The sequence below is a fragment of the Pyrus communis genome, chromosome 2, assembly GCF_963583255.1.
Source record: "Pyrus communis chromosome 2, drPyrComm1.1, whole genome shotgun sequence".
Classification (NCBI taxonomy): Eukaryota; Viridiplantae; Streptophyta; class Magnoliopsida; order Rosales; family Rosaceae; genus Pyrus; species Pyrus communis.
This window is the reverse complement of record NC_084804.1, coordinates 27,907,671-27,934,051: the sequence shown is the minus strand read 5'-3', so window position 1 is coordinate 27,934,051 and position 26,381 is coordinate 27,907,671. Positions and strand designations below refer to the sequence as shown.

The 26,381-nt window shown below is 36.9% G+C and overlaps 1 protein-coding gene across 1 annotated transcript; it reads right to left on the bottom strand.

Moving 5' to 3' along the window:
* Positions 1-261: 261 nt before the first annotated feature.
* LOC137724382 (phosphatidylinositol 4-kinase alpha 1) lies at positions 262-18,760 on the bottom strand. Its single transcript, XM_068463126.1, has 26 exons — positions 17,515-18,760; positions 17,015-17,356; positions 16,753-16,914; positions 16,221-16,391; positions 15,921-16,079; positions 15,704-15,831; positions 15,210-15,516; positions 13,706-13,874; positions 13,312-13,529; positions 13,024-13,182; positions 12,739-12,921; positions 10,528-11,058; positions 10,071-10,430; positions 9,258-9,472; positions 7,415-7,601; positions 7,112-7,248; positions 6,842-6,995; positions 5,832-6,098; positions 4,651-4,728; positions 4,453-4,503; positions 3,326-3,498; positions 2,977-3,172; positions 2,600-2,740; positions 1,313-1,521; positions 891-1,052; positions 262-766 (listed from the first exon to the last, which is right to left on the bottom strand). The coding sequence occupies exons 1-26, from the start codon at positions 18,490-18,492 to the stop codon at positions 508-510; spliced, it is 6,096 nt and encodes a 2,031-aa protein (XP_068319227.1). The 5' UTR covers positions 18,493-18,760; the 3' UTR covers positions 262-507.
* Between the last annotated feature and the right edge of the window lie 7,621 nt (positions 18,761-26,381).

The window sequence follows — 26,381 nt, the reverse complement described above, 5'->3', positions numbered from 1 at the left end:
ATTGCATTTTCTCTTGCCCTATCTGAGGCTTTAAATCTGAGTTGACCAAAGAGAAGAAAGTAGAACACTAGGAATGATATTTAAAGAGTAGTGCGTTTTTTTGTATTTTTTGGACAAACTAGTGAATAAATTGTTAAATGGTAGGACAAGAGAGATCGGTGAGAATTGAGTCCACACTAAAGTGCATAGGCATTATTGTTTACTGCAACTGCAGTAAAGCACCGTCTGCAACTTCCCTAATTCGTTTGCGTCTTTAAAACCTGGAAGCAACAGAGTTTGAACTCCATTAATAAAATAATAACTACACACTGTATTTTTACAAACCTCACGAGGATCTCCATCCATAGAATACAATGATTTCGATTTCATGCCTTTCCAAGAGTCCTCTCAACACTATATAGTGGAGATTCCTCCGTAAAAAAATTGCAGCTATACGACGACGAAAATTACTATAACACTACAGGCATATCATGTACATTTGTAAAACAAGCTCCAAACATGTCCTTTTTACTTCTCAATGCCCTGCTGCAGATACTGTATCAAGTCGTACCCCGCGGTCGTCCATTTGTTGTAGGCATCTGTGCACACATGGATCATAAAATTGGCCGCCTCACGCTCACTCATCTCTGGATGAAATCTCTTACGAAGATTTCCAATAGGGTCACCGCGGCTGAAGCAAGGCAACCCACTGTCTAGCATTAACGACACTGTGTTGATGATCCCATCCATGTATCGGCGGGCGGCAAGGTACCCTTTAACGCACAAGCTGTGGACGGATTACATAGAACATAACACGCGTTTAAACTTCTAGCCAAAAAGAATCAACATAAAAATATTATCCAGAAACATCGTGAGGAAAAAGAAACCAAAGAGGACAAACCCCTTCCTACCTCACAAATTGGTTCCATGTATCGCTCTTCATAACCCCAGAAGGGTCTAATAATTGTGTCATCTCATGGCTGAGCTTAAAGTGTGCACTTTCAAAGCGCATGTTTCCACCCGGTGAAGTTTCCAAGATGAAACCAAAATCAATATGAACAAGCCTTCCCACGCTGCATTAGCAGGCATGTCGACATCAGTTTCAGATCAATCCTTACTTTCACAAATTGTAAATCTTACATGTTTCAAGTATAGCATTTGGAAGTGGCTAATAATACATATGAGTGGTTTGAAGGTCAGTTTTTGAGTTTGCTATGCTTGTACCATATGTGCCGGGTGCCTACGTATAAGTCTCAGTCCTTCCGAACACAAATTTGACAAAAAAGAACAAATAAGAAAATAAGAAAGTAAAAGGGTGGTTCGAAGATCGTACTTGTCAAACAGAAGATTCCCATTGTGTCGATCCTTTGGTTGAAGTAAAAGGCTGGCAACTGCATAACCAGCACTACTAATGATGAAGTTTTCGCGGGCAGCTTCAAAGCTGGCAGACCCAACAGGTCCATAATCCTGTTGAAAAATCTCAAACAAACCACCATCCGTAGTTTCACCCATCTGACTTCTGCTCCGTGCATTAGGTACAACCTGCAATAAAAAAATATATTAAGAAAGAAACCAAATGTGCCCGTACTATGATCAGCCATTTAGCTCAAGGGAAGAAGCTTGGGGAGATCATATCACCCAACTTTAGACATCCCTTGGAATGGCAATTACAACGTCAGATTACTCTTTTGAATCTCTGATACCACTCGATGCAATTACATTCATAATTCACACAGTAGAGCTGAAGATATGAATGTCTAGTAAATCAAAATTCAAATTAATTGGCTAAGTGACACAATCGATGTTGGAGTTTCTACTTTTGGTTGGCTTGAGCCTTAAAATGTCTATAACTTGTGCTATTCCAGCATAAACACATAAAACCTTGATGAAAGTAGTTGTAGGCAATCAATCTAAAACCCATGCTTAAAACATCCAGATTTGACCCCTACTTCAGAAAATTTTGTACCAAAGCACAAAAACCAAGAGATTTTCCACCAGTAGATTACCAAAAAGACAAGAAAAATATTGCAGCCCTTGAAATCCCTCAAACAACCATTGGGCCTAGCCTTGTGGCAGGAAAACACTTGATCCCTGATTTCTCTTCTGACAGCAAAAATGTTTTAGTTTACAAACTAGTTGGAGGATAATATAAAATAGTTCTTCCTTTTATGTTCATGGGGAAGATAAAAACAAAAAGATTATCCAGATAAGATTCTTAAAAACCATTGCTGATACATTACGCAACAGCTAGCTTCAAGGAAAGACACTTTTTTCAACCGCTTTCTACAAATACTGTAGTATTTAACTATATGTCAAAGCCAAATCATTAAAAGAAATAAGGCAAATGTAGCCAGAACCTTGTTAGATGTGAATAATCGTGTGTTCATTCAGGGGACACTTTATCTGCCACATTGTATCTCTTTTATCAATAAAACCTGTGTTTCTCGTATAAAAAAAGTAGTCTGAACATTGCCTAGCACACCCAAATAATGAAAATGGAAAATGAACTGGACTGTAAAATCTAAAGCTTCACATGCAATCGTGTTAATTAAAGAATAAGATCTCTCAGCAAAATAGCACGCATGCAGGACCCTAAAAAGTAGTTGACGAAGATCCAAACCTCAATAATGCCTCTCTCTGGGCCAGTTGGGAGCACACCATACGGAAACAAATAAAGATTAATTCCAACTGCTTCAAATATGTCTCTCAACAGGGAAATCACTTGAAGAGCAAGAACATCCTGGCGGCAATCATCTCCAACCTTCAAAAAAGGGAGCTCCGTTAAGCCATGAAATAAGAAAAAACTTGAACATTTCTAATATTTCAAATTTTCATAGGAATAAATAAGAGGTCACTAGTTTAAAAATCCCGAGATTAATTGTCTGCATCATGTAACTTCTTTATCCATCATATCCCATAGTACAAACTAAACAACATAAGCAGCCTTTCAACCATACATGGGTCTAATCAATTTGAGATGTAAGTGGATAAGATTACCTTGAAAATACAAGCTTGTGGTTTTACATCACTGCGGTCCCCAACCCGATCGACAACATTAAATGTTATCATTATAGGAACTTTTGCTGCAGATTGCAAGGGTATTCCACTATCTACCTGAATTCCCCTTACAAGCTTGGTAGGAGCAGTTGGCAAATAGAGATCCTCTCCCTCAACTTCAATTTTCTCCAACTCTCTGTTTAAGCAGATTGCATATTAGCATCAACAGCATATACAGACACACACGTATATGCACACATGTGCTTATGTGTGTGTACATTTATAAATTATGAGCTCAAACATCCAAAGACCATTTTTATAGAAAAAATTCCACACAGTACAAGTATACCTCCGGATACCAGCTCGGCGTTCTTCCTTTGGAAGCGGAAAGAGTACACCGGAAATAGATGTAACCTTGTCAAAGAAATCAAATTCTCTTTGAAAAATATCAAGTGCCTTGGGACTGAAACCATCAACGATATGCTGTCTAACAATAGGCAACAACTCTTGAAACGAACTATTCTGAAATGGAAGCATCAATAAATACAAGTTATTCAACAACAAAGGATGAAGAAACCCAGACGATGTGAACTCATGTGAATATTCAATTTACTTAAGACCTTTTAAAAAAATTTGTACAATTGATACAAAATGATGCAAACATATCTTAGCTTGTACTGTTCTATACACGCGAAGATCAGATATACATGCTGAACGGAATTACAATTTTTTCTGGTGACGCAATGGCTTTTGATAATTAACTCTGCAGTTCTGGATTTTTATTTTTAAAATAAAAAATGATAACACATCAAACTGGTATACAAACTTCTTGTTCCACGACTGCGCATATTGGACCGAATTAAAATTAACTGGAGATGCTTCCAACTAAATTACAAGTCCAATGCAAAAGTTTAATCCAAGTAATGTTGTGATTTTCTACACAAAATGCAAGAAATTGGTTCTTGAAAATTCATACTGACCGTCCCTTCAGTGATTCAGAATGCAGGGATGACCTAAAATATAATAATGCATTATCTATCACCAATCACCATAAATTCACTTATTAACTCATGAACTGCATTACAGAAAATGATGCAAACCTTTTACTGAAGATATTCCATTCCTATAAGACAAAGTATCATTGTAAATGTTTAGTAAAACTCCTAGGCAGATACTAGTTTATCACAGCATACTGTGTAGCAGATACCCCGTTTCTATGCATATCTTAATTTATACTCAAATATGACTTTATGATATCATTTCTCGTATATTCTCTAGATTTCACAGTGCAATGCTGACTGTCCTCAGCACAATTCCAACCAAAAGACTCAAAACTTTAAATATTAGTTATCAACCTTCAACATAGAATCAAATTCTGTGGTATCACAAACAAAACTTTAAATATGCCCAAAGTTTTGGTTGCCAATTGACAGCATGTAATGAAAACGCAAGGCCATTCTCAGACTGTAGGCATACCTTAACAGGGACGTCATCTTTTCTTTCTGATTCTGGAACAGATGTCTCACCCTGCCATTAATAAACACAATCAAATTTTCCTAAAAAGATATGCATGTGGACTTTAGTGTGTGTGTGTGTGTGTGTGTGCATCTGTGTGTGTATGAGAGAGACGGAGGAAGGAAGGAAGTAGATTAGTTTCGCAGAATCAGGCTTCACCTGTAAGTGCCAGATTAAAATATGGGCAAAGATATCACTTCTTTGAGCTGCTCTAAGCAGATAGCCTTCTACTAGCCTCTGCAAAACAAATTAAGTAGAGATCAGATATATAAAGAAAGACTTGCAAACAGCGACACGGAATACGTAGAACAAATGTCTATGATGATTGCACCTCCAGAACGTGTGGTCAAATTAAGGATCCTCAACCTTAGTCCTACTGACCAATTACCCAATCAACTTTTATAGAAAATAATAGAGGCAAATCGCATTATAAAATAATTAAAATATATAAACACAAAGAAATTAGCTGTAAAATTTAAATAAAAATAAAATGCACAAAAATTATAGCAGTAATAATAAATAACAACTGGGAAAGTTGAATTAAATTGGTGGTTGATCAGGAATCCCTTCTATCGTTGATCAGAGATTTCTCAATGAACAATATGAATCGGAGTTTGGAAGGAGTCGTCGACCAGCAGTGGATAGAAGAGGATTTATTCAATCACATAGTTTGGGCTCCTAGAATATGGCGCCTTGGGGCTTTCGATTGATTGCATCCAAAGGCCCAATGAATTGGGATTTCCCTATTGGGTCAGGTCATTTCAGAGCAAGCGGATGATTTATGATGAATTGAGAAACAAACTTATGATCTTAAGGATCTTGTCTTGACTGGACAGTATTCATTTCACTCATTAGAAACTCCTCAAAGTTGTATTACTATTATTATTATAAAGGACAGAAGTCTACATATAAAACAAGAAAACACAGTTTTATTGGTTTTCTGAAACATGCAATAACGACATTAAATGTTTCAGAACTGTGATATTTTTTGTTGTGTACTTAAAATCGCCCAAACGTAAATGGCACAAGGCACAATTTTTTTGTAGTAAGGACCGCTGAAGTTCACCCCCATATGAATAGAAAAACCATACATCTTATCTTCAGGTCAATAAAAAAGAATCCTACACTTGGCTGTTTTATTAAGAGTATATGGTATGAGACTAAGAAGTCAAGGATTCTAAAAACTTGATTGGGCATTTGATAAGATTGAAGAATGATATACAATAAAGTAAAACTGAGTTTTACCTATGCAAATAAACTTTCCAATTGCATCCCTAATACAAAACTAAATGAAAACAAATGTAGCTAAAGGAATAAATTCAAAACTTCTATTAACTCACCTCATCATCATATCGCAGAGCCTGCACTAGCTGTGGCATGAAGAAAGTTACTCGGTCTGGAGGATAAGACTCCAGCACCCTAAGAACGTATGCCATGACACGAGGATGGCCCTTATATGCAGGAATAAGGAACTCAAGAGCTTGTGTAATTGAGCAAGCAGCCCAATGTGGCAATTGTTGCAAAAGTGCCGAATTTTCATCAACTGCTTTTGGGGTTACAAAATACGGCAATGCTTCAGGAATGGAGCGGATATCCAAGATATGTGACTGCAAAAAACCCCAGTTTAATCAAGATGTAATAATGTACAACATCCCAGGAGCAACAAATGGGAATATGATTGGTATCAAATATCAATAAAGAAATTATAACACAGCAAATTTATTGTAACTGAATATTCCCACCTCCTATATGTATTCAAAAGGACAGATTTTTTGGACTCAGATAATAATGTTTTCAACTAAAAGGGTGCCTTGGCTCATTTTTAACAAGCCTGAACAACATGATGGGGACATGCAGACATCCCTGCCTAAGAGGCAATTTGTATACTATAGTGTGTCCTGCGTGCATGCATGCGTATGTACACATGAATGTCTATGAGTTACATGTATTCATATACATATATAAGGCAACAGATAAGTACGGGAATGTTTCTCAAAATTACCGTAGTACCCCTTCCTCCTACCACTTAAGAAAAGATTACACCAATAGCAACAGAAAAGCGATGCTTAAGACACATAAGATGTGACTAACAGTTGTGATAATACCCAGCAAGAATGCAGTTAGGTCAGTCAGAATTTAAACCATAAACAACAAATTGTTCTGTTAATAAGCAGTCTCTTCTTGACCGCTTATGGCCTCTGGGAATCTGAACAGATGCATGCATAATGTCTCATAAGTTATATTTTCCACACGAAAAGTATTTAAGACATGCAAATAATTATACTAGCTTAACTAATATGCAACATCCCAAATTTACCATTCCTACTCTCCTGACTACCAACAAACATACCTGAACCAACTGGGTAACTTCAGCCTTCAAAAATGTGTTTGTTGGGAACCTTGAGGCCAAGGATAATGCAATTCGAGGATCTACAGAAAAAGCAGTCCTAGCATGCTCAACCCATTTATCCGAACTAATTTTTTGCCGTGAAGAGGCACTCTCCCTGAGAATAACAGGAAATTCAAAAGCAGTATGTTAACTTTTAAATGGAACCATGGTAGTAAGAAAAGGTTCCAAGTCCTTTACTAAGTGATGAATAATGTGCCAACAAAATTCTACTTTGTATTAGTTGGTTGCGACCAAACTTCAAGCCTGTCAGCCTCATGCTGGCATAGCATCAAAAGTAGCTGCTTCCGTTTTTCTCTTCCCACAGCATAGTTCTCCATTTGACCCCACACAGGATGATATTGATCATTCTGCAAGTATTAAGTGACTTTACAGATATATTGCAGAAAAACCTTATGGAACCCAGTAATAGGGAAAATAAAATAAGAATGCATTAGACATCCTGTTCATGAAGAAGAATCATTAAATCCAAACTCTACTGGCAGAAACCTTGCGCTGAAAACATAGCCATCTTACCGCATCAACCAAAGTGGTCCCATTTTCTCGTCCACTCCCTTTTGAATCAGAATAGATTGCTGCATCTACTCGCTCATTTGAAAGGTAGTGGACAAATAAGGAGATGGATTGAGCTTCACTCTGAGAAAAATTCATATAGCTAGTATCATACCATTCAGGCTCATAGGCAAACCAACCCAACGAGGTCCTGTAACATGCATCAAGAGAAAGTTTCAACCAAATGGGAAAATGTGAACACAATCAAGTTGAACAATAATTCATTAAAAGCACACCTACTGACTTGGACAAGTATGCACACACGGTACATATGGTATCAACCTATTATTGAATTAAGCAGACAACCTTAATATGATATATTTGATATCAATATTGGCAACAGAAAATATACCAAAATGCTAAAGTATTTCTTGCAACCAAATTCCTGTTTCTTTTTTCTCCAAATTTTTTCTTTTTTTTTTTTTTTTTTTTTTTTTTTGGAGAAAAAGACAACTTTATTGCTAACAACACATAAAACTACAATGAGTACCCAACTTCCTACTTAAGACCATCAGCAATATAATTGGCCGAAGTTGCAGTCATGTACTACTGCAATGGAGTGGGAACGGATCAACAAGCAAATAAACAAACACCAGCTCCTACATAAACCTTCTAAATAATTTGGCATATTTGGCAGCCAATCCAGATATAGGGGTAAACAGCACCTTCATTCGTGAAGAAACCAAATAATTTCCAAGACACCACCACTATACAACGATCCACTCTGTTAGTTGCATGACAATGTGTTAGGTTCAACTAAGGATCCTAGTATTTGATCTACTGTATCTCAGCTTGTTTAACAGAAACCTCCGCCATACAGCCACTGTTTGCCATTATTTCCCATGATTTGTGGAAAAAAACACTTTCCAACTCCATCCTGTAGAGTTTCCCCTCCTAAGATCCAAGATAGAATACTGACTTAATAAATAATCATTATTTGTATACTCTTCCATAGATTATGTCAATTCCTGTAATTTTCAGATAATTACAAACTCGGGAAAATTAAGACAAGTTGAACCAATAGAGTTGCATAAACAAAGCATTTTTAACTCAGTTGTTTTTTATGGGAAACAAATTTTATGTAGAAAACATTAAATATAAACAGTGGACAAGAAGGCCACAACTTGGAAAGCAAAAGTGAAAGAAAAAGGGAACTTTAACGAAAAGCTTCCGGTACTGTTCACTTTAACAAAAAACCACATTTTTACACTAAAAAGTCAATCCTGGTACTATTCACTTTACCCTTTATTTTGTCCTTATCGTTAAAACTCAAAGTTTTCAAGCCCTTTTCATTAGTTTTCCTAATGTATAGAACCAAGTGTGCTTAAACACTAAAACACAGAACACACATCCTAGTATATACCAGCAGAATGCATTAATGCGTATACAGTTGAGTTATTGATTTGTATTGAATCCAATTGATGGTACATATGGTTGCCTTGAACTCTAGTGAGAGAGAGAGAGAGAGTTGTATACATAATCATCGAAGGGCCATATGAACATCAATGAATAAGCGTTCATGTACATGAAGGCAAGAAATTGTGCTACAAGTACATACTACCACGAGAAATGATTTCCACATCCCTGTTATCCCCATGTACTCCCCTGCTTATTTCTGGCCTTTGGATTGAACAAATCAAATGATAACCAAGCGCAGAAATAAGCAGGAGTGCATAAAAGGAGATAAGGGTTGTGCGTATATCATTTCGTAACATGCAAGTCAAGGTGCCCTCATATGATCAATAGTGTGTAAATAAATATAATAATTATGAATAAAATTCACAGCAAAAGACTAAAATGCAGTAACCTATATATCCGGTCTTCCAGCAACTGAAGCCCTGTTTTAAAGTTCTGCAAATTTCGCTGGGATTGGCATGAGCAGAACTTCAGTCCAAGAAGCATGACAGTAAAAAATGTACCAGTAGCAGCAGGATGGCGCGAAAAATTCCAGGGAATCTTTGTTATCCCTTGCAACATTCGTCCAAGAAGTAAGAGCTGCTCAACACTGTTGTGTCGAACTACCTATACAGCCAATCAAAAAGAAAATACATAGGTGAGAACACATAAACCATGTCAAGTGACACAAGACGAAGTATATAACTAAATGAGAACCATCTTTTAAGCGGTTATTTTTTCCACTGAGAATAAATTCCCCAACTGGAACACCATACATAAAAGTGAAAAATAAAAACAAAATGATGTAGAACAAGATAGGGATCGATTAAAGTGGCTACAATTAGAGAAAAGAAAATGGTAGACGCTAGGTGAGAGACGATGCAAGAAAGAAAATTCAAGTCCAACCATCAATTATTTTATGATAAAATAAGGAGGCATAACGTTGGGATTTTCAGGTTGGATAAATAAGTTTCAGGAAAGTTTAAAGTTTTGGGTAAGTTTGTTTTTCCTTGTCCCATAAAAAACCAATGAAAAAGACAACAATTACATATACACCAATAGTTAGAAATAGTCATCTTGTAAGGCTTTTAGAATCGTTTAAGTTATCACAAAACAGAATTATGATTCCCATATTCAAGTTCAAGCACATTATCAAATTACTAGGCAAATCTTTACTGCATAGTAGTTAATATTTATTCGTGCATGAAATCGGTACAATCCTCACCTCAAAGCGATCCATGAAAAATCCAAGCCATAATCTATGAGCCATTATTTGCTCAACAGGATCAATTTCAGGCTGCGGTTCTGGCTCTCCAGGAGAAAGGTGAGGCCTTAATTTTGCTGCAGGGCCAGAATATTTCACATCAGATGCAAAGATACCACGTTTTGTATCAATGGTCCACAACCATGCATCAACAAGCTCCGCAAGGACTAGAGATCCCAGTTCAGGCGCAGCAGAAACTAACCAAGTCCAGACAAAAACGCCAGTTTCCATTGCATCAGGCGTGGAAATGTAAGCTGGACACCAACAGAGAAGACGGAGTAGTTGTGAGAAGCCCTCTACATTTGATTTTGAATTAGAGCCCTGGAATAGAAAAAGAAAAAACAAAATCAGATAATGAAACATAAAGGCTTAAGAATTGAGCAAGCAAGGATAAAAAAAAAAGATAGGGCATGTTTACCAGATTTGACAGTAGTAATGCGGTTGCCTGAGAACAAATCTGGCGAAACTGAGACTTGTCCACTTCCACACCTTTTTCTGCAGAATTCACAAATTGCTGTAGTAAACGCACAAACTTTGTGAGCAAGATCCCATTAAATGAATCGTCCTCGGCTTGTGTCTGTTGACGAGGTCCTGAGATCAACCTTTGAAGGCCCGCACCAATACCAAATCCAGTCGGTGTCGTACCAGATTGAAATCCACCAATGCTGTTATACAAGCTTCTCATGCCAGCAATTTCTCCAGCATGGTTGCACTTAACTGTTGCACTAACTATGCCGGTACTGAGCACCTCCAAATTGAAGGCTTCTAATAGTTTCAAGTTTGCTCCTGATGCTGCAGCTGCAGCGGCCATGACTGCAGGAATATTTGCTGTTTGTAGGCCATTCCAGCAATCAATTTTACCTGTACCAATCCGTATTTCTGATAAAAGCGATACAACATCAGTTGTATGCTGAGATCTTTGCCATGTGTTTGCTTTACAAAGCTTTTCCTGCAGATGCAAATAAAAGAAAAGAACAATGAAACAAAAAAAAAAAGACACAAAAATGAGGCTAAAAAGATGTTTGATAAAGCCCAAATGACGTGCAGGAATTAAAACACTCAACATATATACGTCCACTCGAGAAGTTTTTAGTGTTCAGCATTCAATTCTAAGCGACTCAAAGACAAATTAATACACTTGAAAGACTCATATTATTGCACTTGCGAATTCTTATAAAGATAATTCTTCATGCCCAAAACATTGATAATGTGACAAAGAGACTCAAAGAAAACAAACAGTAACGGACTGAAAATATGTGTAAATTGCACTAATAGAAAATGGAAGACCCTCAATCAAGCAGTGCTTCATACTTAGTCTTATATATCATAATTTGAAGTTTGCTCCAACATCACAAATACTCCAAACTTTCCAATGTGAGGCAGTATATCATATGGAGAAGGCCCTGATACACCCAAGATCAGCCTCGACTTGTGTTGATTACTCCAGATTCTTATCCAGTTAACTTTACGGCAAGTTTGACTTTTGGATACGACATAAATACAGCACATGGTGCCACAAATACACATTAGGATATGAGAAGTAGTGTCGTAAAATTCTTTTATATTAAAAAAAGGCCTGAGAGTATAATAATTAACAGGGCTATACAATTTGGAGATATCTTGGTTGTTCAATTCTTTTACAAAATATTATAATTTACAACTTCTACATGATAATGATGATTAGAATTTCTTAACTGTTATATCTGGATCTTACATTTTGGAGATATCTCATCACACGGTGTCGTATCATCGTCGTACATATTCATGAAACATGACCCTCAACAACCAATAACACCGGTAAGATTATATTTCTAGATTCAAATACATAATAATTTAACTAAAAGAAATTCAAGTTGCTCAGCTACCATCCTCAGTGTACCTATCATATCACCTCACCACCTAAACGTTGACCAATTAAACTTCTTCGGTTGGATTTTAGTTTGTTATTTGTTCACTAAAATATATTTGGTTTCATTTCTTAAAATGTATATTGAAATAAAAATGAATTAAGACTTCAAATGTTTAATCGTCAATCATCAAACAGGTTGAATATGCTTTTTTCAGAATAAAAACAATGGAAGTACAATGCAGTGGACTAGAAGTCCAACACTAAAGTTTCAGGTTGAGCATATTCACCACTTGTTTTGCAGTTATAAGATATCAGTACGTATAATTCAATGATACGGTTTCAGTACTTCATTTTACTTTCAAAAAACAGCACCTAAAAATGTGCAGATACATTAACTGAACTTACAACTAAAACATGTACAAGTTGTATATTAAAAACACAATTAAAAAAGGTATAATATCTTAAAAGCAGAATACTCTGAAGTGCATAAGATCTCTTGTAATAAGACCGAGTATAAGGTCATGGATAACTGATATGAGAACCTACAAATAAGAATATTACACCGAACTATCATACTTAAAGATCCATTTGATGTCAGTGTATGTCAGAAGAGAAAAAAAAATGACTGCCCAAACGTCCAAAACCTTAAAGAAAAACAATTGTAGTTAAGAGGAGGTTCTAATTGTCTAAAATTATATTACTTACCACATGAATGCTCAAAGATTTGATAACAACAATAAACTTATACCGACTTCATAAATAGAAAGTATAGTGACCAACCTGGAGAAGACCCTGGCTAGAGCAAGGAGCATGTGAAAGTGATTTAACAATCCACTCCCGAACAATCTTTTGGTACAAAGAACGAACTGTCACCACCCAAGCAGGATCATTGACAATAGTAGAAGGCGAATCATTATGAATTGAAAATAGCAGGGAATCAACACAAGATGAATTCCACAAGACCTGCATCCATATCGTTATGTTTCAACTTTACTGGGCAAGATTGATGACAATGAGAACCGGGAAATAATTGATATTAGAGTAACTTTACTAGTATAATCTTACCTGTGGACACCTATCTTTAAGCTGACTCAGCAAGTTCACAGCAGCCTCCCGAATGTGTTCCTCTCTCTGTGACATGCTTTTGATGAGAAAGCAAGCATGGGTAGAAAGAGTAGATTCCCTAACCTCAGCTTCATTGCCTGTTTCAGATATTCGATCTTCCTGAACAGCAATAAGAACAGCAGACATGTGAGCACAGATGCACACATGAAAGAAGAGCACAGATTAAATCAAGCTGATAAAAAGGAAAAACTATTATTTCAGAAGCTTTATGAAAGAATAAAACCATACCAGCCACGACACTGCTGTTTCAAAAGCCCTATGCACAGTTGCCATCAAGCATTGGAAGACAGCAGGCACAAGATTTGGAGTTTTTAGGTATTCAAAAACACAACTGAATGCACTTCTAGAAGCAGCTGAACTAGTGCCACCATTGAGGATGCCACCATTGCTGCTGAATCGTATGATTTCCAAGAATGCTACCGCAAGAAGATAGGTAGCTTTCACACCTGCAAAGCATTCGAAAGTAATACTTTAATATTTGTGAGAAGAGTAACTGTTAACAAAATCCAGGGATCCTATTTTTTGTAATATGAAAATCAAAATTGTAGACAGTTAATGAATACAGAGAACGTATATTTATGTCAGCAGTAAATAAGCACTAAGCAGTAAGAAATTTAATAACCTGATATAGTGTTCATTGCTGCAACATCAACTCGCCCTCCTAGAGCAGTAGAAAGAGCAGCTCTTTGGGCTAGAGCAGCTTTCTCATTCCCACTCCCTCGACGACTACCAGGATTGTAGAGAGCATTGAGTTCCAATTCATCTTCAAGCCATTTCACTGAGCTAACAACCTGAAATAGAGACATTATCATGTAAAATTTCACAAACAATCAGTTACAATCACATAAATATTTGCACTCATCCTGAGTCGGACAGAAGTTGAGTTCAACAAATCAGTGCAAAGGAAACTAGTAAAGAATGGGGGTAATCAGTCCCAGCAGACACAGATTCACATGGAACTATAACTGTCTAAACATCCTAAAGTACTTTTAACAGCAGACATGAGAGAGAAACAAGAAGTAACTAATTATTTGGGTTTAGGTGAATTCCCTGATAATTGAAGAGAATGTGTTGATTAAGAGTTAATATACTGTATATAGGTTTAGAGATAAAGAGATGTTGATAAAGAGATAGATAGATAGTTTGTGTGTGTGTTTGTGTGGGTCCCATTAATCAAATCTTCCTTCAAAGCTTTTATTGCAAAAATCATCCTTGCGAAGATCATACTTGTAGGAACGGTCTAGTTTTTAGTATAGATCTTCGTGCAAAGATCATCATCGGAAAAAATCATAAAAATCCAAAACCATTTAAACTCCATTAAATACTTTCATTTTAGTGTTTTCTTCAATACCGTGTTCGTCTATTTTTTTCGCAGGAAGATCATGTTTAATGATTTCCAATGTGTGTAACTTTTTGCAAGGATGACCTTTGAACAATGAATTATAAGAAAACAGTTTGGATAATTGAAATAAAACACGGAGCGGTTCCCACAAGGTGTCCCTCAAATAAAGTTATTTGAGATACTCTCAATAGAAGGGGAATATATTTGCCTCGGTTGGGTTGTGTGTGGTTGGAACCATTTAAAATAGTGGTTATACATCTGGTATGAGAGCATTAGATGTAAAACAACATGAAGAGAAGAGATTCACTATTTTACATTATATAGCATACTTCTTGGGTTTTTAACTCCAGAATAGTAATTTGAAAAAGAAAAACTAAAATTTGGGAACATAACCTCGCAAAACACCAAATCAAAGCAAGAAGGGGGGTAAAAATTGAAGCAACATAAAAATTGAAGCAACTATGTTGCTTCACAAACCAGAAAGCATCCCCCAAACTAACTTTCCATGTTAAGGAGACAACAGAAGAGTTTTTAATTTTAAATACATACACAGTACAAGCATCATCGACAAATGATTTCTTGTTTACGATAGAACCAGAGACAATTCACAGGCAATGCATAGTGTGTGTGTGTGTGTCAGAGAACGAGAGATTACTTTGGCACTACCATCCCAACAATAGAAAAAATAAATAAATCTAACAAGTGAAAGCACAGATAGCAAGTCCATAGTCACTTTTACAGCACAACATCAAGAGAAAGCAAAAATACTTCATTAAAATCTTACAAGTGGAGGTGTTCCTTGAGCAATTCGCTGAACAGCAGAAGACCACTGTGCACTCCACATGTATGGGCCACCCACAGCTTGTAGTGGAATAGTACCCATGCTTCCTACACTATTGAGTGAAGTGGAAAGTGGCTTTGCAGGTTGCTGAGCATTCTGTATGGGGGGTGCTAAGCCAAAAAGAGCAACATAGAACCACAGGTTGCGAAATAACTTTAAAAGTGAAGGCTCCACATCTCCTGTAGGATCAAAATCAGAACATATCTCAGCTACAGCGGGAAGTAGTGGTCCCAAAAAATCTCCTCCACTCCTGCAAGAGTTAGATATCAGATAAAAATTTGAAACACAACTGCAATGAGAAAAGGAAATATTTTGAAAAAGTAACAAAAAATAGAAAAAAAACTTCGAGTGCGGAAGTTGTAAATTAATTAAATTAGAATTATATGAAAAACTCTAGAGCATACAATCAGCAGATATATTATTTGAAAGATTTCTACCTTCCACTTTTGGATTCAGCAGCGAGGCCTACATCTGAGCATAAAGACAGTAGACGGTGACGATAGTCTGAACGTAATTTCGCATTTGCAAGACCACTAGCAATCAGAAGAAATCCTGTAGGAAGAGTCTAGAATATGATTGAACCAGTGAGAATCCGTTTTATATCAAGTCAAGCAATCAACAGTATCATGTGTAGTTTTGCTTAAGTATACAAACCTCAAGGCGCTCTGTTGTGGCTTCTGGTGGCACAGTTTTGCTCTCAGCAGATCCTAAACTTGAAAGTTTACTTAAGTAACTCCTTGTCATTAGAACAACAGTCTCCCGGTAGGACTTCTCAAAACCTAAACTTGCCATGCGTGATACAGCATCAAGGAGCTGTTGTACAATACAATAAATAATTAAGAAACCATATAATTAAGCATTTTTGCTGGATAATATTAATCAAAGTTACTAGTTAAAGATGTTTAAAGAAAAACCTATATAATAACATTTATGCCATAAAGACAGATATCATACCCGGAGTCGCAATAAACTAGGACTCGAAGCATCGCCCTCTTCCAAGCTTTCAATAAATAGAGGTAATATCATGTCCACGACTTCAGACTTCTTAACAGCAACATTCAGATCGGCTAGCAAGCGTATAACATTAAGCTGCACAACAGGAAGTGCCTCTTTGTCTTTATCAACCTGATATTAGCAAGATTTATAAGAATTAGATTAAGTCAAGATAGATAGACAGAAAAAATTGAAGAAATTCATTACTTATATGGCACCACGGTTTGACATGCTAAGAAAAGGCACAGTGTGCCATTCTTTCAGGTATAATTTTTGTATTAAGAAAAACTCTTCCTCGCAAGAAGTACATACAAGAAAGGGAGGAACAATAATTTTGTTGAAAAGTATACGTTCAAAAGCATGTTTACATCTAGAATGTAGAGACATAAATTAAAATAAAGACAAAATAATACACTTTCAGATGCAAGTAAATGTTCATATGCGTATTATACATGTAAATCTGTTAATTAGAATCTTGTATGCAACAACCAACCTGTTCCTCATAGTCATTTCGTTGACGAATACTTGTAGCTAATCCCATTATGAATGTATCAACTGGAGCACGCTCCTTGATCCAACAAGATTCAATTATCTCACAACTTGTCTTCATCACACTCTCAAACGTTGCTCCCTGGCTGGTTGCCCAAGTATCAGCCTGTAAAATCACATAGTAGAAAAGCAAAAGTAAATAAAGTGAAATTCCCTTTCACACTTCAGAATGATATTTAAAATGTAGCACAACTGAAAATATGCACCTGTGCGCATACAGTTAACACAACAGGTTTTAGGCGGATGAGCAAAATACGTAGTGCCTGGCCTCCACGCTTCACAGCAATTTGTGCAAGCCCAGATAGCAAAGAAGCAAAGAGCTCTTCGCAAACCTTCATTTTCCGCCACACGGAGAGCAAACAGGCTTCAGAAGCATCCATCAACAATGCCAGATTCTCATGTGCCAATTTCTTGGCTGATTTCATATCCGTATCATAGCAAGACAGGCAACTAAGAGTCAACTTGGCAGCAGCTTGATAAACTGACAGTTTTGTATTAATTCTTGATTTTAAAAGTGCCCCATGTTCAGTCCAATCCCGCTTTCTAATCTGCTCACAAGTAACAAATGACAAAAACAATCTCATATTTTTACATTTCCTTTTGCTCATATAAACTCAATTCTAGTTTTTCACATTGACAGCACTGTAAAGCAGTAACTTCTCATTGCAAAAACAATATATTCAAAACTGAAACATTAAAACCTTACCTTCAGAAACACTGACATAGACTGTAGCTGCCTCTTTGCAATAAATCTGACCTGTTCCAAAAGCGCAGAATCAATGCGGACTTTATCCAAAATATGTGCTACCAATTTGAAAGCAATATCTTGCTTCTCCAAATTCTCAACAGATTCTTCCTCAAATGAAGAAACTTGCTGCCTAAGCATCACAGCTCCGCCTCCATCACCGAGACCGAAATTCACACCTAATTGATCAACACCACTCTTCCACACAATGCTGCTCCCATTCATCATCACCGACCCCCTTGACGATATACTACCCGATGAACCTGACACATTACTCGCCTCATTTCTGGGGCTGGAACCCTCATTCGCTTGGTAATGGTTTCCGTTCATTGGGGAGCTCTGTGCAGATGAGGTCTCCGAGTTCGCCCCAATTCGCCTCGGTGTCACCGGGGACTGAACCACTGGTCCCGAAACCGCAAAATGATCAATAAGCATTGTAATCAACTTCTCAGCATCCGAAGGCAAAATTGGCGGGAAATGTTCCGACAGTGCCATGAGAAAAGCCCGAGAAATCCCTAAATCTTCGCCGCCATTGCTAATTGCCAAAACTATGACCTCACCAGTGAACCCAGAAATCTCTGTAGCAAAATCGGGAGACAATTCGGTGGCTTTAGAAACGTAACCCAAAAAATCGGAGAAGAAAGAAGCGATCAAGTCGTTTCCAAACGATTGGGGCCAAAACGACCGATTGAACGACGCGGGAACCGAGCGCAGGAACTCGAGAACCACCGATTTCGGGCGGAGATCGGCGGAATCGGGGCATTTGGAGATGAAGCGAGCGATGGCGAGCACGGCATTGAGCTGAATCCGCGAAACCCTCGGCGATCCGCCGAGAAGAAACTCTGGAGGCGGACAGCGGCCGCAAATCCACGAAAGCTTCTCGGTGAATTGCGCCGGGTGCTCCGCAATCAGGTCGCACAGCTCCATCAACGCCTCCATTGCGATCGAATCCGAGAACAAAAACCAAAATCCGAAGAAACTCAAATTCCGTGACGAATTCGATCCAGCCTGAACAATGCTTGAAGCTCCTCAGGATTTCCGCCTCGGAGCTGGACTGGAAGGTTCCATGGCCGTACAATGCAGGAGAGAGAACGAGGAAATTAGAGGAGGGAGTGTCTGTGTGCGTCTGGTTCTGGAAATGTCCGCTTTTTTTCCTTCTGTTTTTGGGCAATTGTGCTTCCTCCGATTTTGCTTTCTGTTTTTTCGGCGAATTCAATTTTTTTTTTTTTTTTAATTTCTTTGTTTTTAGTTTTTTTGGGTGCTCTTTTCTCTCGGCTCTCTCCATAAATTTCATTTTGCTATTTTTTTTTCTTTATAAGATAATTCATTTTATACTTTTCTAGATTAAATCTTTTTAAATTAAAGCATTTTTACATTTTTTTTTGTCTAAAAATGGAGGTAGCCGGTGGCAAGCAACTTTCCATATTTTTTGTTTATTGGAGAGTCGCAATTTGTGTCACTTCCTGTAGTTAAAGTTTTTATTAAACTTTATATTTTGAGTAGTCTTAATCTAAATGTTTTTTAAATTCATTTTATGTCAAAAATGTACTCAATAATATTAATTAATTTATTGCTATTTCTATAAAATTTGATCCCTTCCTCAATTTGTTAAATTTAATAATCAATATATATCTAAAATATTTAAATTAAAATGGTTGAAAATTAGTTTGATCAAATCTCTTAAAGTCTTAGGTGTAGTCTAAGAAATCCAAAAACCAAGCATCTAGATCAAAATGCCCAAAAAAATTATTACAAAACCAAGCATCTAGATCAAAATGCCCAAAAAAAATTATTACACTGGATTTGTATAAATTACTATAAAAAAAATTACTCAAACTTTGGTTTAAAAAAAAAAAAAAAAAAAAAAAAAAAAAAAAAAAAAAAAACCCAACAACAACTATGGTTGAGCATTTAGACCAAGGGCTGGCCCTAATATTTTGCAGGCCCAAGGCAAGACACTGAAAAAAAAGACCTCTAGGTTATTAAGGACTCTAATATGGTGTATATTCATATAGGTTGTGTTTTGAATACATAATCGCTTATTTATTATTATGTCATGTCTTATAACTTAGATACTTCAAGAACGCAAATAGCAATAAACACCAAACAAACATTTAATAAAATACACATTTGATAAATGCATCACAACATAGTGAAATACTATTCATCTTGTGTTTTTAGTCACATAAGTAGTAATTTAGTCTTGCGTTTGCACTAAATTCACAACCCAACAAACTACAATTAGTAATCAACAATAAGATAAAAATTTCAAAAGTGTAAGAAACAATGGAACTTAATTGAAGAATATAATAAAATCAATAGTCAATTTATCTTTTTATTTCTTCCTAAAATTAACATCAAAATTATGAAATATTAGAAAAGCATTCGTGTAACAACCCGTTTCCAATTTTACAGTTTTTTTATAATTTTAATAAGTGAATGTACGAAAATGCCCTTCAAGGCAAATGCGTTGATTTTGTTTGACCGTCTTGTCGTGTCATGTAAAATCTATTTTCTTGACGTATCCTCATAATATTCGTTGTTACAAACGTGTGGGCACAACCGGAATGTAATTTGGAGTTATAACAAAGGAGATATTAACGTTTAAAGTTAGGGATATTTTGGTAATTTTAACCTTCTTTAGAAGGCTCCAGAAAATCTGAAGCCATGTGAAATGCCATGTGCGTGGCTAGGATGAAAGGAAAATAAAAGGGAAGGAAGAAATGGACGGTTGGGATGAGAATGAGAGAAAGGAGGGAGGGAACCGGCCAATCAGGAGGAAAGGAAAGGAGGGGAAACGAGGGAGAAAAGAAAGAGAGAATCGAACCCTCCCCTTAACCCGTGACCTGATCCATTTCTGGGATATTTTACGACGGTGAATCATCCGTTTTTCCTGTGAATTTCATCAAACCACCACTTGGAAAACCCTTCATGACCTTCCCTCTTCCTATTACACCCCAAAAATGAAGGGATTTGGCCTTGAAATTAGGAGAGCCCGCACGGTGGGGTGCGCCGGTTTTGGGTTTGAATCACCAAAATTTAAAGCTAATCTTGTCGACCACCACCGCCAATAGACTCCCCTCAACCCCAGGAATAAAGCCCAAGTAATGGTTGAGACATCAGAGCTTGTTTGGAGTCGAACCAAGAACACTCATTTCAAAGGTTTCCGGCGGATCGAGGTGGATTTCAGGTGTTTCCCATCCAAATTGGAGTTGACCACATGTATGAAAATTGTTCCCCTTACTAAGATCTACTTGTCTATAAAATTTGGTAATTTTTGGAAATAGTTGATTTTTCTAATGAGTCGGGGTGACAAACCGCCACCTGCGGCCGTGTGTGGACCAAGACGTTCCCTAACCTTTCTAGGCTAAATTTGAATACCTTGATTCCATTTGTGAAGTCCAATTGACGAATTTATGTTGTTTGAACCTAGTTCCATTAAGATCCGCCACTTGATTAGAATAGTAATCGACAATCCGACTGTTGGACCGTCACCAAACTTTAATACATTATAGTATGTAATATTTGAGGAGCATAGAAATTTACAGGTCTGGAATCCGATGTACAGGTCTTTCCGAATTGGATTTGTAAGTTCGTAAAATAAAACGTCAGCCGCCACTTGGTTTTGGCAATTGGCGGAAATCCAACCGTTGGATCGTAATGAAACTTTAGTACGATGTTTTAGAAGCATAATGTGGATGTTTGGAAGTTACGGATCGGAAATCTGATTTGTGGATCTTCCAGATCAAGTTACGTAGGGTTGTAGACCCTACCGTTGATCTTTGACCGACGATTGACTTTTGGTCAATGGGTCTCAAATCATTCTAGAACATCCTTGGGGATGTGTTTTATGTAAGTTACGTGTTCTATTGATAAGGATTATGAGACGTGGTTTGATAATTGTTCTAAGTGCCGATCCTTTGTGACGCCTCGATGTTTGTACTAGGGAGTTGTAGCGTGGACTCCAAGTGAGTGAGCATTTACTTTCTATATATGTATATATGTGTGTGTGTGTGTGTGTGTGTGTGTGTGTATCGTGGTTTCTAGAACATTTTTAAAATGATTTATGCTTTAAATGCCATGTCGAAAATGAGTTACATTTTAAGTATTACATTATTATAAATTGTGAATTATATCGTTTGATGTTGCGAAGGCCCAGGTAAGCTTCATGTGAGTATATTGTGATGGTATTGGTTGCATTGCACATTGTTATGCATAGATGCATTTAGAGCTCATCATTGATGCACCCCGATGTTAATGCTCCTGCTCGAGACCAGGGCATAGTCCTTCACGTGATGTTCACCTCCTGCACCACACACTCACCTTAGATCCAAGTCTAGTGCCAGCCTGTCGTACAGACCACAATAAGTGGTTCCAACTCGTAGGTGACCCATGATTCATCGAACAGCCTTCACGTAATCGTAGCACTTGAGCGTACTTATTTACACCCAGCATGTCGTACATACCACATTAGATGGTTCCGAGTCATGTGCAGGCATAGGTTAATGAGCTATAGGTTGAGCCGTACAGGTCACGTTAGGTGTCTCCGACTGGCATATTATTTTACCTTTATTTTCACGCCTGGCTTACATATTTCAGTGTTGAAACGTTATGACATGGCATACTTGGTTTTTACTATCTTTGTGCATTGTTTTGCGTATATACGTAGTATTATTTTCTGGAAACTATATGGGTTTTACAGCGAGGAGTTATAACATTTTCAAAAGGTTTTTATTAAAACTTTATTTTCAGCCCCACTCACCCTTGTTTTTCGCCCCTCCAGGTTTTAACTGCTGAAAGTTCGTATCGAAAAGGATTCTTGGCGAATCTTAGTATAGGTAACTACCTCTGAGGGTATGATCTTTACTCATACTACTGTACTTTACTTATGTTCTGACGTCGTGTGTGAAATGGGCTCATTCCCGCCCATAGCGTACTCTTGTCTTTAGGTACTTTTAGGTTTAAATTTATTCATATTTTCCACATCACTATACCTTATGGCTTCGTCACCTTCTAGATGTCGGCCAACATAGCTCGATTCAGAGTCCTGGTGGACATTCCGGGTCAGGGTGTGTCAATCCAATAGTAGAATCATAAATTACTGAAGTTCATAGGTTTTGTTTGATTACCTCGAATTGCAAATCTATTGACCTTGTGTGAGTTCATTTGCACTTCTAAATACGTGTTTTACCTAATGGAATAAAGTAATTTAAAATTTGAAGAAAGAGAGAATTAAAAGAAGGTCCATAAGTTGGAGAGAAAAGCAAGTTATCAAATACGTGCTTTTATTCTTGGTTTGTGTGGGAGTCAAAAGTACTTTCCAAGTAATCAAGCTAATAACGCAAAAACATGAGAGAAAATGGGTACTATAATCAAGGAACCTAATGCTCACTCCATAAAACATGAAGGGAGTGGTGAGAAAATGGACATGGAGTCTAAGATTTCAATGCCTATGTGAAACTACAAGAAATAAATGACGGTCTCTGCCATGAACGTCAATCAATTTGTTTCGAATCTGTTTGATTTTGACTCAAATCCTTTCGATTTGTTGTGAGATATGTTTGCCTCCACCACTACTGATGTATCACATTCTGGTGTTGGCTTCATGAATTCGTTGGAAGACTTAGGTTTGTCTCCTTAATTTCAAGTCCAAGAAATTGAATGGTGTTTGTGCATCGACTACACAAAATGAGGATGATGATGAGGTCGTTGAGCTTGTGGCTGGGGAGACCTTTGAGAAAGACAAAGTGCAAAATCAAGCTTTTAGGCAATTTGAAGTGGATTTTGTGTCATTATATATACTTCCAATGGGGGAATTTTCTAATTTTGCTTTATCTTGTTCATGTGCGACCATGTTTGATGGATTCTCCTTGTGATAGCAATAGTTCAAGTTTACCATTGAAAAAAAGGAAAAAAAAAATTGTGGGATAAGTGGGAAGGGCCGTATAAATGGTGTAATAAATGAGTAAGACAATTTTTCTGAAGCATATCCGAGCTAGATGGTCGGCCAAATTGGTAGATCAATGGTGGAAGCAAAGCCTTTGATTGGGTTTGAGGAGTTCAAGTGGCAAAGTGTAGGAACTATAATTTTCAATTTCTATTTTCAATGCAAACTACAATGCAGAGTCTGAATTGACTACGACATCGTGATTGACATGATTCCTTCCAGACCATCAACGACCTCCACAAGATCATGAAGCGGATGATGGAGACAAGGTTTGGGGAGGAGTGGTTGCACGTGTACATCAACTACAGAGAACTAGGAAATGGACATTACAACGCAGAGCTCGAATCCAAATATAAATTGTAAAACCAAGAAACGGACAACATAAAAAACAAAATTAGGAAACGGACATTGTATCGCAATGTCTGAATTCAAATGTGAAAAACATAACCAGGAAATGGACACTATGTTGCAGTGTCTGAATGCACACGTAAAAAAAAAAAAAAAACAGAATTAGGAAAACGACATTGTGTTGCAGTGGCTGGAGCCTTATTGACCTATTCTAAAATATAAAAAATATGAGAAAAAAGGTGCCAGCTGTAGTGGGTGCCAACTGTAGCGGTAGATTTTGTAATGTTTGTTTTAAATGCATTTAAGAATCACAATACATGATTGACTTATTTATAATTATAATTAACATAAATATTGTTAACATATTGTTCATATTGTAACTTTTTATTGATTTAATACAAAATCACCCTTATATTAAACACTGACTAACTTGAGTTATGGTGTTTTCTTGCGGTGCCCTCTCACTTTCTCATTAATGGCAAATGAAGATGCTGTCGTGGGTTTTTCAACATGATTACAAGATTTACTAGTTGGAGGATTGGAGAATCTAAATTTTTTCGCTCCAACAGTTAGTTACGTCTATGAAAATTGTATAAAAAGCCAAAATGAGAAGTTATTGACACTTTTACAACAACAGCATGAACAAGGGATTTAAAAGAAATGGGAAGAATTTTTTATTCCTCCGATCCTTGTTAAATTTTAGAGGGTTATATTCTATTGAGATTTTGAAGGTTTTTAAAAGATTTATAAATATGTGAAGTTTAATGGAGTTCTAGTGGAGTTTCATAGATTCCATGTGAATTCATTCTCTTTCGGGAAAAAACCAGATTCCCTGAAGCCTAAAATAAATTATGAAATCCATCAAAATCCTTGATTTTTAAAAATACATTAAACTCAATTCTTAATTGAATACACATGGAGTATTATAGACTTATTTGGGCTTGAAATCCAAGATTTGGGCCAAGAAGGAAGGCTATGTCTCAACGCAAAAGTGGAAAACTAGTGGTTCGAACGAGTCATAGTAGAATTAGGATTCCTAAAGGATCAGAGATTTAGATGATGGTTTGTTCTCGTCCTAGATGAATTATGATTGTTAACGATTATGATGTGTTTTGACAAGATTCAAATTATTTTAAGGATCAAAATTTGTGGCTGATCAGATAAGAAATGAACTGAACACATAAAGGGTCTAAGTTCATCTTGTTCAAGTCGAAGACTTGATACAAATTAAGTTTTAGCAAAAGAGGGGTCTCTTGAGCTAATGTCAAAGGATATCCAGATGCATCTCGATGAGTCACAATCCTAGTAAGATTCTACCAATCGACAGACTCGACCATCACAAAATTCACCCTTGTAAATATAAGTGGTTTTGTAATGTATAAGAAGTGTTTTAAAAGGCTCAATGTGAGGCACGCTTAGGCTGCCTCTAAGGTTGGGTGGAAGGGTTACTACCTCTATTTTCCTTTTTTTTTTTTTTTTTTTTTTTTTTTAACTCCTAAACCCAAAATGAGGCTATTTAGGTAGGGTATTAACTCTTCCCTCACTCCTCTCTCTTCCTTCTATCATGCTCCTCTACCTCATTCGATTCTTCTCATACGTAACCTTCAATATAGCACAACTGCTAGCTTCGAGCAGTAGCCGCCACCATCATTCTAGTAGTACCGCCGTCACCCCATCGTAACACCCATCAACAACACCGCTATCATCATGCCACTACTCCATAGGGTTTCTGAAATTGTGATTTTGATTTTTTATTTTATTTTATATATAATGTTTGTGTGTGCTCTATTGTTGTGAGTTAAAAATGGTTAGGGTCTTTAAATGTTTTTTATATAATGCAATGGTTGATCCCGTGAGCCTACTCAAAAATAGAACAGTGCTATTAGGCGTTGAAGAATATATATTGAATGTTTATTGTTTAGGCATCGAAGAATATGACTTCTACTAAGAAAGATTTTACTTGGCAATGGACAAAATATTTTGATCCTATCATCAAACACTTCTATTGTGGTTATTATAATCACAAATGCATAGGTTCAATTTCTAGATCCCAACATCACTTGGGTGGTGTAAGTTTGGGAGGAATGATTAGTTGTAAAAAAGTCCCACCTAATGTGAAGGCACAATGTTTTGCTAATGTTCAAGAAACTAAAGAAAAGAAGAAAGCTAGCCATAAATTGTCTTGTGGTGACGGAGAAGAAAGTGAAAGTGTGGATATAGACTCAAGGACACATTATGTAAGTAGTGTGAGTGTCACAACTTCATAATAAATCGGTTCTTTTCTACCACCTAGGTCAAGGGAACTAATCGGTTCTTTTCTTATACTTCAAAGCTTACAAAAGCAAAAGGAAAATCTTGTTGCTTTATTTTCCTCTCAAGAATGGTTGGAAAGTACATATGCAAAATCCTACGAAACAAAGTTGGCTAAGCATCATGTGCAACATGATACTAAGTTTTGGGGGTAGAGTTTCCCTTTGCATTAAGGCCTCGTTTGGCAGCTCGGACTATACTGACTATTTCTGTCAGATAGGAT